The 18,494-nt window shown below is 53.0% G+C and overlaps 1 protein-coding gene across 1 annotated transcript in view; it reads left to right on the forward strand.

Annotated features, from left to right (window-relative positions):
- TG (thyroglobulin) overlaps positions 1–18,494 on the forward strand; it is a 254,365-nt gene that overhangs the window by 35,532 nt on the left and 200,339 nt on the right. Inside the window, exons 17-21 of the mRNA XM_047842433.1 lie at positions 1,563–1,775; positions 3,311–3,465; positions 5,166–5,322; positions 6,897–7,121; positions 14,745–14,894. Coding sequence (XP_047698389.1) covers positions 1,563–1,775; positions 3,311–3,465; positions 5,166–5,322; positions 6,897–7,121; positions 14,745–14,894 — 900 coding nt within the window. The remainder of the gene's footprint in view (positions 1–1,562; positions 1,776–3,310; positions 3,466–5,165; positions 5,323–6,896; positions 7,122–14,744; positions 14,895–18,494) is intronic.

The raw sequence follows: 18,494 nt of genomic DNA on the forward strand, positions 1-18,494 counted from the left end.
GTCTGTCTCTCTCAAAATAAATAACCATTAAAAAAATATTTGAAAAAATAAACAGCACCAGGCTAAGGGGAAGTGTGGGCCTTGCCTGCTAGGGTAGCGGTTAGTTTCAAAGGACCTGTGCCCAAGTCCTGGCCCTGTGTCTCTAGACTTCCATTTCTTCATCTATAAAAGGAGGATGAAAATGCCACGGCTGCCAACTTCATAGGCTTGTTTTGAGGAAGGTAAATTAAGTGTCAATCATGACAGAGTTTCACAAGCTCTACAAGTCATGGTAGATATCAGACATCACGGGTGTAGGAAGCTTACCCTTGTAATACACCGAGAGCTGTTTCCTTGCTCTGAAAGGGTTAATTCACATCCTGAAGTTCCCAGTGCAGGCGATGATGTGCTCTTGTGGTTAACAATCATCGTCATCATCATCATCAGGACTCACATTAATGACTATTTGTCTGTCATGTGCCAGTAACTCCTCTGAGCTCTTTTTGTCCCTTAACGCATCTTGATTCACGCCATCCTTAGGAGGTAGGCAATATCCTCACCGTTTTATGGGTGCGAAAACGGAGTCACAGAGAAGTTAATTAACTCGCTATAGGGCGCTCAATGATCCCACCGAGTGTGTCTGTTCTTTCGTTTACTCGTTCAGCCACTTATTTAACGTACGTTCCTGGAGCTTCTGTTCTGGGTGAACAGGGAGGGGCGCCCTCTTTCCTCCCTGGCTCCGTGCAGCGGGGAGACCAGCGTGCACATGATTAGTCTTGAGTGACTGACAGCATGGAGGTCCACAGCAGGAGGCCTGAGAGCTCGCTAAGTTCGCCCTGGGGAACCGCAGAAGGTGTAGAAGGCAGGAGATGTTGAGTTGATGATGGAGGCTTGAAAAAAAGGAATATTCTAGGCAGCTGGGCAGGCAGAGGGAAGGGCATGGGACGTTCAGGGAAGGGGAGACCCGCGAAGGTAGAGCGGCAGGAGGAGAAGAGATGAGAGGAGGGGGGAGGGGAGGAGAGGAGAGGAGAGGGAATGGTGGGTCAGTGGCCCTCAGGGCAGTTGAGAGCCCTGACCAGCTTCGCTGCAGCTTCTATGCTGACAGTGGGGACTGAATGGGTTGTCTGATCCCAGAGGCGGGGAGCCTGGTGCAGAAGCTTCCATAGGTAGCAGTTTGGGAACCGGTGGCTGACCCTAAAGGAAGGAAGTGCATGGAGACGAAAAGTCGGGACAGGAGATCTGTAGCCCTCGCTGGTCTGTGGCAGAGGGGACGGGACCATCTGAGGTGCTGCCACATGCGTGGCTTGGGACAACTGGGGTTCGTCATGGGTGGAGCTCGGGACACCGAAGCTGGGGGAGACGCGGCCGCAGGCGAGGAGGTCGGGTGTGCTGGCTCTGGGGTGGAGAGGCCCCCTGGCAACTGGATGTCCAGATGGGAAGGACCCAAGCTGGACACGAAGATGTGGGAGAGGAGGGCGGGGAGGGAGGGGGCCCCGGGAGGTCAAGGCTGGGAAAGGGCGAAAGGGGAGACGTCAGGCCCCCCTTGTGCGAGTGGCACCCACAGCGGCCCTCTTTCCTTCTAGGCCCCCAGTGCCCGCTACCGTTCAACACGTCGGATGTGGCTGGTGGAGCGATCCTGTGTGAGCGAGCCGCGGGCCCCGGGGGATCCGCCATCCAGCGGTGCCAGCTGCGATGCCTCCGGGGCTACTGGAGTGCGTTCCCGCCAGGGCCCCTGCTATGTGGCCTCGAGGAGGGACGCTGGGTGTCACAGCCGCCCCAGCCCCACGCCTGCCAGCGTGAGTGTCTGCCCCGCACCCTGCTTTCTCCCTTGGGGCTCAGGGCTGAGCACCTGCATTCTCCCCGCCCGAGGGTAGCATTTCCACGGTGAGCCGGGCGGCATCAGGAACAGGAGAGGGGGGCCCAATAAAGTGTTTTCTTTCTTTCTTCTTTTTTAATTAAAAAACACTCATTTATTTTTGGGAGGAGGCAAGTGGGAGAGGGGCCGAAACGGGGACAGAGGATCTGCGCTGACAGGCTGACAGCGGAGAGACCGATGCGGGGCTCAAACTCAGAAACTGCGAGATCACGGAAGTCGGACGTTCAACCGACTGAGCCAGTCAGGTGCCCCGGCATTTTGTCTTAGAAGGAGCAGATGTGTTTCACAGACTCCTAGGGTTACGCTTTCTTTTGGGACAATCTGCTCCTTGGGAGAACTGCCATCATTCCAGGCTTTCCTGGGATGCCTTGGATACAGAAGTGTATTTAGGAGGTAGGTGTTCCAATGGCCTTATTGGCTACTATGGTGTTGACAAGCTCAGAGCTGTTTGTCTAGACTCTGACTCACTGGCCTCACTCCCGGGTCCATCTGGGGCTCCTCACCTAATGCCTGGCAGATCTGGGGCTGGACCCTCCTCCGGGGGGGCACCAGTTCTGGTCAGTGTGTGCCTGGGCCCTGTTTGAAGATGGGCAGAGCCCCTTTTCCCTGCTCTCCCACGGAACCTGTTCTTACACCCCCACAGCTGTGAGGCAGCATTGAGCTCTGACTGCCTCTGCCTTGGCTAAGGCTGGCCACAGTTACTCACAGCCCGGCAGAGCAGGGGTGGATGCCAGGACCGGGCACTGGGTCCGCCCAGGGCAATGGGGTGGTGTCTGAGAGAGAGGGAGACCCAGACCCTGGGACGGTCACAAGGTTCCGGGGGGGTTCGCAGAGTGTCAAAAGGCAGTATTTCCGGCAAATTTCTGGGATAGAAAATGGTATCCATAAAAAGGCCAGTATGATTTGGACAAATAAGTGGTCTGTCCCCCTGGCTGTGACAAAGTGGCCTAAGCCGAAATTAAGACCAGGCTTGTCAAGACTGGCTCTAGAGCCAGGCACTTGGGAGAAGAGGGGCACGAGCCTCGAGCTCTTACAGTTAAGTGCAGGGCCACCGTGTACGACTGTGCAGGTTGTGCACTGAGCAACCTTAGAGTGCGTCTCTCATACAGTCTGTGGGGTCTCCCCTTAATTGGCAACATCGTATGCGGTGGCCCTGTTGGAATGCAAGGTAATGTGGCAGACTTCCCAAGAAGAATGTCCAGGTCCCTCCTGCCCCGCCCCAGAATGTCAAGCAGCCTGGTTTAGAGGCCGAGGCCGGACTGAGCTCGCTGGGAGGGTGCGTGCTCAGTAATTTCACAGAGAAACCACCGTGCTGGGAAGGGGGCCGTGCAAGCTGGGAGTGCTTGTGCGTTCCGAGCTAAACGAAGAAGGGCTCCTTTTGCAGAGGCAAAACCAAAGAGGAGAGTCTCACGGGTCTGCTGTCCGCGTCTGCTGACCTCTGGCGCTTGCCTGCAGGGCCCCAGCTGTGGCAGACCGTCCAGACCCGAGCGCGGGTCCTGCTCCGGCTCCCGCCAGGCAAGATGTGCAGCGCCGACTACGCGGGCTTGCTGCCGGCTTTCCGGGTCTTCATATCAGACGAGCTCGTGGCCCGGGGCTTCTGCCAGATCCAGGTGTGCGCCTGGCCTCCCGCGCGGGCGGGGGCTCGGACTGGGCTCGGGGTCACCGTGTCCGGGGGGCCTCGGGGCTCAAGGGAACCTAGGGTCCTGCTCCCACTCATTCTACCGATAGGCAAACCGAGGTTCACCCTGAGAGAGACCTTTGGCCAAGGCTAATTACGTAGCGGCAGGGATGGAATCCGCACTCCTTACCGGCCCCCCTTTCTGCATAAAGGTGACAAACCAAACGTGTGCCGAGCACTTATCGTGTGGCGAGCCCCGTGCGCTGTTGGCCCGGACTAGCAATGCTCGCGGGGATCCTATTACTGTTCCCGTTTTGTGGATGAGGGGGCTGAAGCCTGGAGGGTTAACGTAATTGTCCAGAGTGACACAGCTGGGGTTGGTGGAGCCGGGCAGATGACCTGGGGACAGAGCTGTGAACGCCCGTGCTGTCCTACCAGCACCTGCGGAGGAAGGGTCCGGGTACGGGGTGCAGGAAGACTGAAACGCCAGGATGCGCTCCCTGAACCACTGTGCCGGACGTGTCTTGACCAAACCTGCCGGAAGGCATTATGGATTCCCCCTGGAAGGAAGATGCTGCCTTCCAGAGTCTTTAGCTGTGTAATAGGCAAAGGCTTCTGTGATTTGAAGTCACAAGTATTCACAGAGGGAGTCTTTAAAAGTCACTCAATTAGGGGCGCCTGGGTGGCTGAGTCGGTTGAGCGACTGACTTCGGCTCAGGTCACGATCTCAGGGTCCGTGAGTTCGAGCCCCGCGTCGGGCTCTGTGCTGACAGCTCGGAGCCTGGAGCCTGCTTCGGATTCTGTGTCTCCCTCTCTCTCTGCTCCTCCCCTATTCATGCTCTGTCTCTCTCTGCCTCAGAAGTAAATAAACGTTAAAAAATAAATAAAAGTCACTCAATTAAATAAGTGACTCGTTCTGCTCCAAGCTTGTTAACTCAGAGAGCAACGCAGTTTTAACACCGCATGCTAAGAATTTTGGAGAACGTACATTTTCACGAAAACAGATACAGACAGTTGTGATTCTAAAACAAAGAGAAACATACTTTGCCCCCTTTTATTCAAAGAAATGTACTTGGCAACAATGGCAGTGATAGCTATTCATTGTTGAGCCCTGACTGTGTCCCTGGAACCATTCTAGAAATTGTGCATTTCTTGTCTCTAATTACGTCAGCACTCTGCTCAGTGGGCCTTAGTGGCCCTTGATTTCTAAGTGTATTAACTAAAGCCCACTGAGGGTACGTGAGTTGCCCAAGTTGGATAGCTAATCCAGGTGTGTTTAGACTCTTTTGTTGCACCAAGTTCTTTCTTTCCTTCTTTCCTCCTTCCATGTAACAAATGTTTGAGTGCCTATTACAGGCTGGGCATGATTGTAGGCCCTGAGGATTGTCAAAGACGAACAAAGCCAAATGCTAGTTAAAGTGGTCGGGACGGATTTTAATCAGTAATATACTAATGCAACAGGGAAAAAAGAATCCGGCGTGAACCGGGATGAACTTTGACTTGTGCGGAGGTGACTGGACCCTCATGGTTTTCAGAGGGAAAGGGGGTTGATGGTGCCTTTTGCCCCCTCGGGTGGGTTGAAGGGAGGTTGGAAGGAAGTAGCATCCGCCACGTTCTGGCGCCTGGTGTGGGCTCAGCGAAGCTGCCTCCCGACTCCGTGTTCTAGAACTAAAGGTATCTGTCTCCATGCAGGCAAAGACTTTTGGGAGCCCCGTTTCCATTCCCGTCTGCGATGGTTCCACGGTGCAGGTGGAATGTGTGAGTGGCGAGCGTTTAGGAGTGAATGTCACATGGAAATTGCGGCTCCAGGACGTTCCCCCAGCCTCTCTTCCTGATGTGCGTGACATCGGTATGTTTTCCTGTGCTTCTGCCTTGATGGCATGGAGACTCAGTTTCTCCATCTGTCACGTGCCAGTGGAGCCTGTAATGCCTTCTTACTAGGATCTAGTGAGAGAATGATGTACTTGGCCCTTGGAGGCGCCAGTGATTAAAAAGTACATAAGGGCGCCTGGGTGGCTCAGTCGGTGAAGCGTCCGACTTCGGCTCAGGTCATGATCTCACGGTCCGTGACTTCGAGCCCCGCGTCGGGCTCTGTGCTGACGGCTCAGAGCCTGGAGCCTGTTTCAGATTCTGTGTCTCCCTCTTTCTCTGACCCTCCCCTGTTCATGCTCTCTCTCTCTGTCTCAAAAATAAATAAACGTTAAAAAAAATTTAAAAAAAAAGTACATAAAAATGAACAATGTTCTGTTAGTGGCTTACTACAGTTAAATAATATCACCTGAGTATACTTATGTGGACACTTTTAAATTCTTCTCTTGATTTTCTGGGCACCGACGGGGAGACAGGGGTGAAGCAGGGAAGAGGAGGAGGGTGACAGTCTGTGTTGGTTTATAATCTACGTTCTGCGCACTTGTAATTCTAAAACATCTCAGACCAGTGACACTATTTAAACCCATTATTATACTGTGTAAAGTGGGGCAGGTGTGTGGATGGATTGAGAGAGCAAGAGGATCCAAGGAATGGACTTTGTGATGGTGCCGGGAGCCAGTGTAGACAGAATCCATATCGCCGACCGGAGAGTGGGGAGCCCCCACCCCTGCTCTCCTACCATCCGGTCCAGTGGCCAAACGCCCAAGGTCAGGACTGGCTGCAGCCTGACCTCTGTGCTACCGGGGGGGGGGGGGGTCCCTTTTCATCTTCTTCTGGAAAGACCCAGGGCGATTCAGGTACGTCTGAAGCTGCCAAGAGAGGAGATGCTTATTCCTGGTGTCCATGCTGATGCCTGTGGTTTCGGGCCCTGGGTGGGCTTGACAGGAGCCTGCCGGAGCATGGATGTTCATGGCACGCAGGGATCCATCCGGCCCAGCTCCGGATGTCGTGCTCATCTGGTTTCTTCCTAGGAAATACTTAGGGGTCAACAGCGGGAGGCCGCTTGGGCGTTTAACTAACCACGGCCTCCTGGAGGCTCCGGCTTCTCTTTGAGTGGCCCCATCATACACATCCTCCCTCGTCATCGCCACCAACTGCAAGAGAAGCATTGCCAGCCCCACTTTGCAGATGGGGAGACCGAGGCTCAGAGACGGTGGCTTGCCACAGGTTAAGACAGCCGTGTATCTATGTGGTGCGTCTGAAATTCGTGACTGAAGACACGATAGCTCGTACCAGTGGGGATCATACTGATGACACAGAAATGGCAGGATCCAGAGACCCGGGTTAAAGTCTCAGTAGTGCTTCTGACTGAATTTGGGCCCGGCCGTCCCCTCCTGTGGGCCTCGGTGTCTCCCCCTGTAAAATGAGAAACCCGGCAATGCTTACGTCCCCTTTCCCTGTGGACATTCTGGGTGGCTCTGCCCCTTGACACCCCCCCCCCCCGGGCCTTGCAGAGAACAATGTGACATTCCTGCCTCATCGTGTGTCTTACAGAGGAGGCCTTAGTCGGCAAGGATCTCATCGGACGCTTCGCGGATCTGATCCAAAGTGGAGAGTTCCAGCTTTATCTGGATTCCAAGACATTCCCAGCAGACCCCTCCATCTACTTCCTCCAGGGAGACAGCTTCGGCACCTCTCCCAGGACATGGTTTGGGTGCCTGGAAGGATTCCGCCAAGTCTTGGCCACCGGCAGTGCCCCTGGGGACCCACCGGGGTGTGGTAGGTCCTTGCCCAGCCCTGGGACTGCTGTTTTCGGACACGCGAGGCTATGAAAAGGGCCACCAGGGCACTGGAGGCGGTCCCTCCGCACCTAGAGAGTGGAGAGTCATCCGTTTAGCTGCTCGGCAGGTCTCCCGGTAACCCATTGTGCGTGGGTGCGGAGTCATTACCGTTAGGTGGTAGCTGAAACCAGAGGTGTGGGTGGCATGGCAGAGGAACCCCTGATGTTGAGGTGACCCTTCTTCTTCATTCTTGACCCACTTGGACTTTGGGGTGCGGGCCCCACTGTCTTTGTGGAGAAGGTTGACGTCCGCCCCGTGCACTCCCCAACATCTCTTAGTCTGGTTATGGCACCGTTCACTCACCACCGGGTCCGAGCGGCCACTGATCAGCCCAGGGCTTTACCACCCAGGGGCGGTGGTTTCTGACAGAGGTTTACTGGGGTTGCCGTCCTGGCCTTTACCCCAAGTAGCTTTGGAAGTGGTTTTTTTTCTAGAACGCGGCTGCACATTCCTTGAACGGGAGCTGCACGGGTTTCCTGTCGCTACCGCGACAAATCGTCGCAAACTCCGTGCCTTGAAACGGCGCACATTTATTACCATACGGTTCCGCAGGTTTGAATTCCTCTTCGGGTCTCCCTGGGCTAAAACCAAGAAGTCAGCAAGGCCTGCCTTCCTACCGGAGGGAAGCTGTTACCTTGACTTTTCCAGCTTCTAGACGTGACGTTGCCCACATTTCTTCCTTCATCCCCAAAGCGACAGTACCATAGTAGCTCTCTGGACGCGCTTCAAATCACACCTCCTTGGACTCCCATCTGTCCCTTCTGGGGACCCAGTGGTCACACACAACTGGGCAATCCAGGGCACCCTCCCTATATTAGGGTCAGCCAGTTAGCAACCTTGATTCCATCTGTGGCCTCAGTTTCCCTCTGCCGTGTAGCCTAACGTGTTTGCGGTGCCCACGGATCAGGATGTGGCTGTCTTTTCGGCCTCCTACTTCCAAGGGTCACAACGAGAAGTCTTCCTCCCACGTGGCACGAGACAGAGAGACATTGTTGCGGAGCTGAAGCAAGGGGAGATGTTTCTCGGTTATTTATTTTTCCGTTATTTATATTGGTTCCAACACAAGAACTACATGACTTTTCCTTTTGTGAAGCCCATGCCAAGCTCTAAAGTCCACGTTGGATTTAGGTTGCAGCTAATTCTTTTTTTTTTTTTTTAATTTACTTATTTATTTTGAGAGGGGGGCGGGGAAGGAGAGAATGAGTAGGGAAGGGGCAGAGAGAGAGTGTGAGAGAGAGAATCCCAAGCAGTGACAGTGCAGGCTTGATCTCACAAACCATGAGATCATGATCCGAGCCGAAATCAAGGGTCAGACGCTCAACCGACTGAGCCGCCCAGATGCCCCGAGATGCAGCTAAATCTTAACACAGAAGCCAGAAACGCACCCGGTTCACTCACTGCTGATATTTACAGAGGGTTTTGTAGTTTACGAGGCACTTTCACAGCTATTTACTGCTCACAGTGGCCCCCAGTGACCCGCCATTCCGCCATTTGACAGATGAAGGGGTTGAGGCTCAGATGAAAGGAGATACAGCATCTCTAGGGTCCAGGGCAGGGCCGACTCAAAGGAGGGACTCGGGTTCGTGGAACCAGTTGGCTGTGCCTGAGTAACCCAAGGTCCTCTGGGGCCAGAACCCCCGCTCTTCCTACCTCACAGAGCTGCCCAAACAGAAAGGATGAGAAGTAGGAGCAGGGGTGGAAGGTGCCCCCTGCCAGGGTGGGTGAAGCAGGGTCATAGTGACTGAGGCATTCAGAACACCCACCACTGTGTTCTTGGACTGACCGTGAAGAACCCGGCATCTACTGCCAAGGGCGTGCGTGTGTGGGGGGGGCTGTGTATGGAAGAGCAGGGGCAGGAGTCTGATTTTATGGTCACCCAGGTAGTGCTGGGAAAGGGGTCTGGGAACCCCATCTGGGTGCACATCCTGGAGCGTGGAGCCCAGGGGTGGAGGGACAGGACGTGGGACAGGTGCTGGTCAGGGGCCAGGTCACAGGGCTGTACTGAGTGGCTCTGCCTTTACATTCCCTCCCAGGGCCCATTCTCTGCATGTAAGAGAAAGCGCTGGTCCGGAAATAGGATCCTAAGTTTCCTTCTAGGGAACTCTATTGATTATTAGATTATTACTTCCTGCCTGACAGGATGGGTAGCCCAGCTCCACTGGGAGGAAGGAGGGGAAGCTGAGTTCGGAGCTCAACAGTCTTGTCTGAAGGATGTCAACCAGTGGGGGCCACAACTCAGGGTGGCTTCAGAGAGACTGGGAACCACAGGGTGGCCTGGAAATTCGACTGAATGACAGGTTCTTCTGGGCTACATTTGCTGCAAGACAGGAGTTGGCCAGTTTCTTCCATAAAGGGCCGGAATGCAAGTATTTTAGGCTTCGCAGACCCTATGGCTTTTGTCTCGATGACTTAACTCATCCATTGTAGGGAGAAAAGCATGGCTGTATTCCTTTTTTAATTATTTTTTATTAAAATTTTTTTAATGTTTTTATTTATTTTTGAGAGAGAGCAAGACAGAGGGCAAGCAGGGGAGGGACAGAGAGAGGGGGAGACCCAGAATCCAAAGCAGGCTCCAGGCTCTGAGCTGTCAGCACAGAGGCTGATAATGGGGCTAGAACTCACGAGCCACGAGATCATGACCTGAGCCAAAGTTGTACGCTCATCCGACTGAGTCACCCAGGCACCCCGCGTGGCTGTATTCTAATAAAACTTTATTTGCTATGCAGAAAGGTGAGCTGAATTTGGCCCACGGGCTACAGGTTGCCAATCCTAACTTTAGATAAACCTACATTCTGTTTCTCAGCCGCTGTAGCTTTTCATGACTCAGAAGAATTGTCGATCATGCCATGCAGCCCTACCTCCTTACTCCAAATAGTTAGAAAGGTCTGGAATGGAATTCACGAAAATCCAGCCCTGGGAGCCCTGGATTTTCTCCCGTACTGATGACAATATCTATTTGTTATTGAACTTCTAATACGTGCTGGGGCCTCATTGGGTTTCTCCGGTCTAGAGGGCCAGGTATTATCAATCCCATTGTCTGGATGAGGCAGCCAGCCGCATAGAGTTAGGAGTATTGGGAGACTGCTCTTTGACGTCAGGTGGAGCTGGGTTCGAGTCCTTGCTCCGACACTTTCTCCGCGTGGGTTCTTGAGACATCACTTACCCTCACGAGGCATCCTCTGAAGAAGAGGGATGATAACACCTGTTTCCTGGGGGTTGTGGTTTGCCTGGCATGATGCAGTCAGTGCGCCTCTTCCTACCTGGTGGCCTCTCAACAAATGGCCTTTTTCGTTGACCACACTGGGATCCGAACCCAGCTCTCCTGATTCCCGATTCTTCGTCCCCTGCCTCACACTGCTGTCTTCTCAACAAGGGGGTTCTTTGTGAAATCATGCCCTTGGGTCCTTGCAGCTCCTCTAACTGGCCCTTTCTCCTTCTGAAGCACATCTGGGACACAGCTGTGGGGCTACAAGCAGAGCATTGTCCTGGGGAGACGAAGCAGGGTTTCTGTGTATCGTTTCCGGGGGCGGCTAATCTGCATGATCCCCTCGGAGGGCAGTGACTGGGGGCCGGTGGGGGCTGGGGGTGGGGAGCATCCACCCCCTGTGACTCACGCAGGCCTGGCGGCTCTTACCCCGGGAACAAAACCTGCAGAGGAGGCCCGGGCTCTGTTTGCAGCTTCGACGGGGTCAGTTATGTCCCCCCTCTTGCCTCAAGGCCAACCACGTGGCTTCCCTTCGGAATTACCTGCTGGCAACTTCCATACCCGTTTGGTCCAGTAAGGAGAATGTCAGAGAAATTGTCCGGGTTTTCCGTTCTCCATTCTGGACCACATTAACTTTCGTTCACTACAAGTTCTTCAAACAGAGCTCCTTCTCTGTGGGTGTTTTTTCCCCCCGAAGTAACATGTTACGTCTTGTTTCCTTCCTCTTCCCTTCTTCCCTCTTCCTGCCTTCTTCCCATCTATGGTATCCATCCATCGAAGCTTTCAAAGCATACCTAGGTGTTAAGCCCCAGGTTTCATAGTCATGGAAGCAAAGGCCAGAACTCCACTCTCAAAGAACTGACAGTCTAGGTGGGGAGAGAGAAATGAAAAGCCATCTAGGCGTCAGTGAGAAAGGCTTCTCCATCCCTGTCCGGGCGGGTCAGGGAAGGCTCGCTGGGATGCCAGGTGCGTCGGAATCGCTGCTCAGGGAAGAGCAGGCAAGGAGTGGGGTGTGCACGCGTCCGTGTGTGCGTGCGTGTGCGCGTGTGCGTGTGCGTGCCTGTGTGCTGAGGGTGCTACCGTGCGGAAGGGCATTCCGGAAGTGGAGATTAGCGCAAGGAGTCACGAAGCTGTGGCCGAATGATGACAGAGCCGGTGGTCTGTATGGCTGGAGAGTGGGGTGTGTGGGGATATGGCGGCTCTCAGAGAGATAGGCAGGAGCCAGGGAGGGAGAGGCCTGGGGCTGGCCAGGGGTGGCCTGCTGGGGGTGCCGGGGGAGAATTCCAGGCCGGAGAGCGACAGGGCCATGCGCGGGGTGGAGCGGAGCGGGCTGAGGGCGTGAAGGGCTGTTACACTTCCTCGCTGATACTTTTCGTCAGCAGAGGCATGGCTGTCATGGTTGGGGGCCCATGGGGACAGGGTGATTGGAGGGATGGCCTGACCCGGAACCTTGGTGAAGCCCTCGAATTCCAACAGGCCAGACTGTCTCCTCTTATGAAGGAGGGCACCGAGACCAAAGGAGTTTCTGACGATTTCGTGGAGGGAGTTAATTGAAAGATGGGTGCCAACTTGTTGCTGTGGGCAGAGGGGTCTCGGAGAGCCCACGCCTGCCGGGGGAGGGGGGAGGCTATCGAGCCTCACCCTGACCTGAGCACGGCGTTCCCGTGGGTGGAAAGGCTTTGACGGCACAGGCAGAGAGAAGCAGGACGCGGGTTCCTCGAGCATCGTCGTGAGGCCTGCAAGTGGCTGAGCTTACAATGAAAGTGAGTCCCCGCTCTCTCCTTCTGCCCCCCACCCACCCCTCGGGTTGGGAGGCCCGGCAGCTGGAACCGGTGGAAGAGGCTTTGTTTTCCCTTAGCGATGAATTCGGAGACCACTTGAAAAAATAGTCCGCGTCCTCGGCTTAAAATACTCGAGATGATCAGGGACCTGACTCATAGGAGTAATGAAACCCCACTGTCTGGGGGAGGGGGTTAATTGCTCAGGGGCAGACCGGAAAACACATCGTTCGGTTTCCAAGATGTGCCCCGAGTTTCCGGTTTAGTCAGACGTGCCGGGCGTGTGTGCGTGAGAGAGAGAGAGATGGCGGTTGAGGCAACATTGGCTCCACGTCCCACACGTTCGCGCTCACTTTTTTTGTCGAGGGAAGGTGCTCGAACTGGAGGATGGAGAGAAGGCTTTGGTTTTTAGGGAAGGGGGCTCAAATGCACCTCTTTCACCTTATCGCCCGGCCCACCTTGACCTTGAGCTTCAGTTTTTTCCGGTCTAGAAAGAGGATGCTACCTTTCTTGGAGGATCGTGGCACCATGCTTGGTGTGACCTGTGATTTTACTTTCCCACAGCCCTTTGCATGAAGCATGCCAGGGAGTCATGCATGAATGTCCCAAGGCTTAGCTTCCTCATCTGCGACATGAGGGTAAAACACCGACTCACGGGTGTGCTGTGGTTATGGCCATGAGGCCCACGGCAGAGTGCCGGGCCCAGAGAAGGGGTCCCAAGAGCAGACAGGCTTCCGGCTCTCGCCTTCACTGGGTAACAGCTCGCTTCTTCTGGAAGTCATTTGGCAAACTCCTGGGAACACAGCCCAGAACCAAGAAAGAAAGCAAAAAGAACCTCTTTTCTCCCCACCCCTTCTCTGAGCCATCAGTATCAGTGGGGCCAAACTTATGCATTTTCCTAAGCTAGAGCTCCCGGACCCTAACAACCCTTGGGAAATATGCGTCTCTCTAGTTGGGGTTTCTGGTTCCTCAGCCCGGATCGTAGTAGAGGAACAGATGAGAAAGGACTAGAAATGTGAGAACCAGAGGGGGCAGAAAGCACTGAGAGTCTGCAGATTAACAGGGTAGCACAGGGAGGTGAGGAACGAGGCCAGTGAGGCCTCCAGGGGGCGTGATGTACGGAGGCCTCCCTCTCAGGGTCATACTTGGTATTCCTGAGTAAATCGGAAACCCCACAACCCGACAGCGAGGGCCTCCGTGAATCCTGTGCCCTGGGTGTCTCACCTCACCGTGGTCCCAGATCTGAGCAACGCCATCGATGACCAACCGGCAGGGAGAGGCCGCATGAGTCTAATGAGAGGGTGCTGAATTGTTGAAGTTGCCCTGTTTGGACAGCGTGGATATTGAGGCTGGCCGATGTCAAGGAAGGACTCCCTCAAGTATAAAAATAATGATGGGTGGGAGAGTGGGGGAGATTGTTGATGGGGATCAAGGAGTGCACATGCCATGATGAGCCCCAGGTGATGCAGGGATGTGCTGAATCGCCAGATCGTACATCTGCAACTAATATAACACTGTAGGTGAACTCACTGGAATTAAAAATGAAAAACAAAATAGCGACCATTTGTTGAGTGTATATGAGTCTGGCATTATGATCATCATTACATTCCAACGGGATCGTATTATTAATACCTTTCACAGAGGAGAAAATGGAGCCTCCGGGAAGTCCATAGTCATTTAGGTGTCGCGGGGAGAGGGACCTGAGCCAATCCTTCTAACCCCCAAGCTTGCACCCCAGGCTGCGCCCCACCATGCCCTCCAGTTAGGGCAGCGTTCCCCTGGCAACTGAGCGATGGACCCTCATCTTTCAAGTTGTTCCCAAACCTCGTCTCGTGCCAGTCTTCCCTTTGTCTGCTAAGCCCTAGCTTAGTAGCTGGCTTTGTCTGGCTGTTTTCGTTCTGTTCCTTGACTAATCCGAACTCACTCCTGCCTCAGGACTTTTGCACTTGCTGTCATCTCTGCTTTGAATACTCTTTGGCTCTTTGCCCAGGGTGCTCCCCATCATTTGGTGTCAAGCATCACCTCTCAGAGGGCCTTCCTCACTGACGTACACTCCTCTTCTGCCTCGCTTTACCCACATTTGAAGTTCTTGTCGGACAGCCTCTTATCCTACTAGCCCGTCAGCTCCTGAAGGGCCGGAGCCTCGTCTACCCTTCCCACAGCTTACCCTCGACTCTGAGAGTCTGATACATTGCAGATTCTCACTGGGCACTTGTTCAGTGAGTGAGCTTTTGTCCTGCTGCTGGGATTTCACATGGCCTGTGTGTTTCGAGGTGACACCTGTAAAGCCAGAATCTCTTCTTTGTTTCTTAAAAAGTTTTTTAACATTTTAATTTTATTTGTGAGAGACAGAGTGTGAGTGGGGGAGGGGCAGAGAGAGAGGGAGACAGAATCTGAAGCAGGATCCAAGCTCTGAGCTGTCGGCACAGAGCCCGACGCGGGGCTGGGACCCACAAACCGTGAGATCATGACCTAAGCTGAGGTCGGACGCTCAACCGACTGAGCCCCCCAGGCGCCCCGCCCCCAGGCGCCCCCAGAATCTTTTCTTTAACATCATTTCTCTGTTTCTCTTTTCCAGTCAAGTGTCCTGAGGGAAGTTATTTTCAGGAGGAGATCTGCATTCCCTGTCCCATCGGATTCTACCAAGAACAGGCAGGGAGCGTGGCCTGTGTCCCATGTCCCAGGGGCAGGACGACCGTTTCTGCTGGAGCTTTCAGCCACACTCACTGTAAGTGTCGCCAGGTCCCCGCTTGAAAGAGAGTCCCTACCATGCAATGGGGACACAGCAGGGTGGTTCAACCTTGGCCCTGTTGAAATCTGGGGACAGAAAATTCATTCTGGGGACCGTGTTCTGTGTGGCAGGATGTTTATTTAGCAGCATCACCGACCCTTACTTGCTAGATGCCAATAACATATCCCCTCCCAGTTACGACAACCAAACATGTCTCCAGATGTTGCCAAGTGTCTCTTGGAGGGGGACACAATTGCTGGCCATGGAGACCCAGTGGGTGCAGAGCATAATGATCAAAGGGGCACCACCTCCGTATGCCTGTACCCTGCCAGGATCTAGGTCAGATGGCTTAAATCCTATCAAATCCCTTCTGTGTAAATATTATTGGCCCAACTTTTACGTATAAGAACGCTAAGGCTCAGAGAAGTAATTTAGCCAGAGTCCCTCCCCTAGTAAGTGGCATAACCGGCCTTTGATGTTGGCATTGTCTGCTTCTGAAACTTCTGATTTTTGTAAGCCAAGCTTATCAGATTGAGAAATGGAAGAAATTTTCCACCCACAGTCATTACCAGTCATTACAACTGTGTGGCTCACATTCCCTTTCTGGCCCTATAAGTTTGTCAGGACCGTCGGTACGTGTGGCCTTCCCATATGTCATGTGATTTCACTCGGCCTACGTGATAGTCACCTAGGTGTTGTTGGGTTTTTCCTGGCAAAAGGGCGCATAGCTCGCCTCGTTGTGCATCTGAAACTGTGTCAACGCAGAGCAAACCATTAATGTTTTAGATCTGAATAGATTTTAGAATTCTAAAGTGATTAATTGAAAGAGACCAAGTCAACTTCCCTGGTAAGGGCAGTTTCTTTTCTTCTTTTTTTAAATTAAAAAAAAAAAAAAGTTTATTTTTGAGAGAGGGAGAGGCAGACTGCAAGCAGAGGGAGGGGCAGAGAGAAAGAGACACAGAATCCGAAGCGGGCTCCAGGCTCCGAGCTGTCAGCACAGAGCCCGACGCGGGGCTCGAACCCACGAACCGTGAGATCATGACCTGAGCCGAGGTCGGCCGCTCAACCGACTGAGCCCCCCAGGCGCCCCCAGGGCAGTTTCTTTAGGAGAGAAGTGGTAATAGTGTCATAATTCTAAGACAACCAGAGGGATTTTATAGACTAGGAGTCTGACATTGCTCCTAGACATTAAACTCTTCACCAGGAAGGCAGAGTGTCCCTGACGTCTGGGCATCACCCTCAGCTTGGACGCATTGATTCAGCCATGGATTTGAGATGAGTTGAAGTGTTATCACAGTGCTGGAGGAAGGCTTTCTTACAAAGGGATCGATGCGATGTGTTGATCCTTGTTTATGGGAGCGGGGGGCACTACAGAAATGACAGGGAGCAGAGGAGAAGCCTGAAGTTTGACACCAGCCAGACCCAGGTTGGTTCCCGCCCCCACCCCCGCCCTGGAACTATGACCAAGGCCACGCCTCCTTCTTTCTCTGAATGTCAACTTCCTTATTAATTGGATGGGGCCGATGATACCCCACTCATAAGGTGCTTATAAACCATGTCTTAGTTCCAGTTGCTACATACAAATTACCATAGACGGGGTGGTGTCAGCAGCTAACGTTTATTTCTTATGGTTCTGGAGGCAGGAAGTCCAAGATCGAGGTACCAATCAATATGGTCAGGTTCTTGGCGAGGACCCTCTTCCTGGCTATGTCCTCATGTGGCCTTTCCTTGGTGCATACATACAGAGTGAGGGATCTCCTGTGTCTTCCTCTTTTTATTTATTTATTTTTTTTATTGTTTTTTTTTTTCCAACGTTTATTTATTTTTTTTTGGGGACAGAGAGAGACAGAGCATGAACGGGGGAGGGGCAGAGAGAGAGGGAGACACAGAATCGGAAACAGGCTCCAGGCTCCGAGCCATCAGCCCAGAGCCTGACGCGGGGCTCGAACTCACGGACCGCGAGATCGTGACCTGGCTGAAGTCGGACGCTTAACCGACTGCGCCACCCAGGCGCCCCTGTCTTCCTCTTTTTATAAGGGCCCTGATCCCATCGTGGGGACCCCACCCTATGACCTCATCTAAACCTCATCACCCAAGGTCCCACCTCCAAATACCACCGCGTTGACAGTTAACGCTTCCACACATGAATCTGGAGGGATACAAACCTTCAGTCCCCAACAAAGTGTAATCCATTAACTTGTTTAAGGTGAACCATAAGCATCACCCTCATCCTGCTTTGGGGATGAGCTTTCACTGCATCTCCATGCAGAAGTGGGGGGCTGTCACATCATTCCCGCTCTCCCAGAGATCTTCCTTGAGGAACAGAACAGATTTCCGTGGCTGAGGCTCCAGAGTCAGGGGTGGAGTCTATGCCGTTGTGTATATTTGTATCTAAGAATGCCTCCAGGACTGTCAGCGTCATCATTCTGCTCGTTGTGTTACCTGGTCTGTGTTCTCAGATGGAATCATGGGAAAGAAGCACGAGGCAGGAGAGTCTGCCAAGCTTTAAGTGATGCCAAGTGATTACAGTATTTCCTCGGTTTCCTTTTGGTGTTAGGATAGCTGTTAGAATCTCAATTCCTCCGGGTGCCTGGGTGGCTCAGTCAGCTAAGCGTCCAACTTCAGCTCAGGTCATGATCTCGTAGTTCACGAGTTCGAGCCCCGCCTCAGGCTCTCTGCTGACAGCTCAGAGCCTGGAGCCTGCTTCAGATTCCGTGTCTCCCTCCCTCTCCGCCCCTCCCCCACTCACGCTCTGTGTCCCTCTGTCTCAAAAATAAATAAACATAAAAAAAGATTTTTAAAGTAGCCTTTGTAATCTCTCTACTAAATGTTGTAATTAATCAATGGTTAGTCCTATAACTAATAGTCTTACTATATAGAAAATTAGATGTTCTCAAGTCTCTGGGCTGCCATGAAAGAACATTTTTGAACCTACTTCCCAGCCCTGGAGAACCATGTCAAGACATTCTCTTTCGGTATCATTCATCGAAAATGTATTAAGCACTCTTTTTTTGTGCCAAGTTTTTACTGGGTATATAGGAGACAAGTGTTGGTAATTTCCTTGTCCTCAGGGAGTTTAGAGTCTGATAGGAAAAGAACATAACGTTTGATTAATAATATGATGTGTGTAATTAATAATATAATGGACATGTATGTTATATGATCTTGTCGTAGCTAGCACTGTGTCTTGAAGGACAAGTGGGGATTAGCCATGGGGCAGGTGGAGAAGGGGCTTCTGGGCAGAAGAAATAGCTGAAGGTTAGGAATAGAGGTATTCATCCATGGATTCAGCTAGTATTTATTGATCGGGTTGTTTGGGGGAGGTTCTGGTACCCAATTCCAGTGTGTGTGTGTGTGTGTGTGTGTGTGTGTGTGTGTGTGTGTAGGGGGTAGTTTCCCCAGACCAGCAACAAGCAATCTGGACATGATCCTCTCAGAGATAGTACCAGATCCCACAGGTTGAGACCCCACTGCCCCCATCCCCAGTCGAAAGCCCGGGTTACTACCTGTGCTTCTGAGGAACAAGTTACACACTGGACGTTCATACAACCCCCTCGGGCACCGGTCCTATGTCTAGATTGTTACCTGTACTTCCGA

This window comes from Prionailurus viverrinus, chromosome F2, assembly GCF_022837055.1.
Source record: "Prionailurus viverrinus isolate Anna chromosome F2, UM_Priviv_1.0, whole genome shotgun sequence".
Taxonomy (NCBI): Eukaryota; Metazoa; Chordata; class Mammalia; order Carnivora; family Felidae; genus Prionailurus; species Prionailurus viverrinus.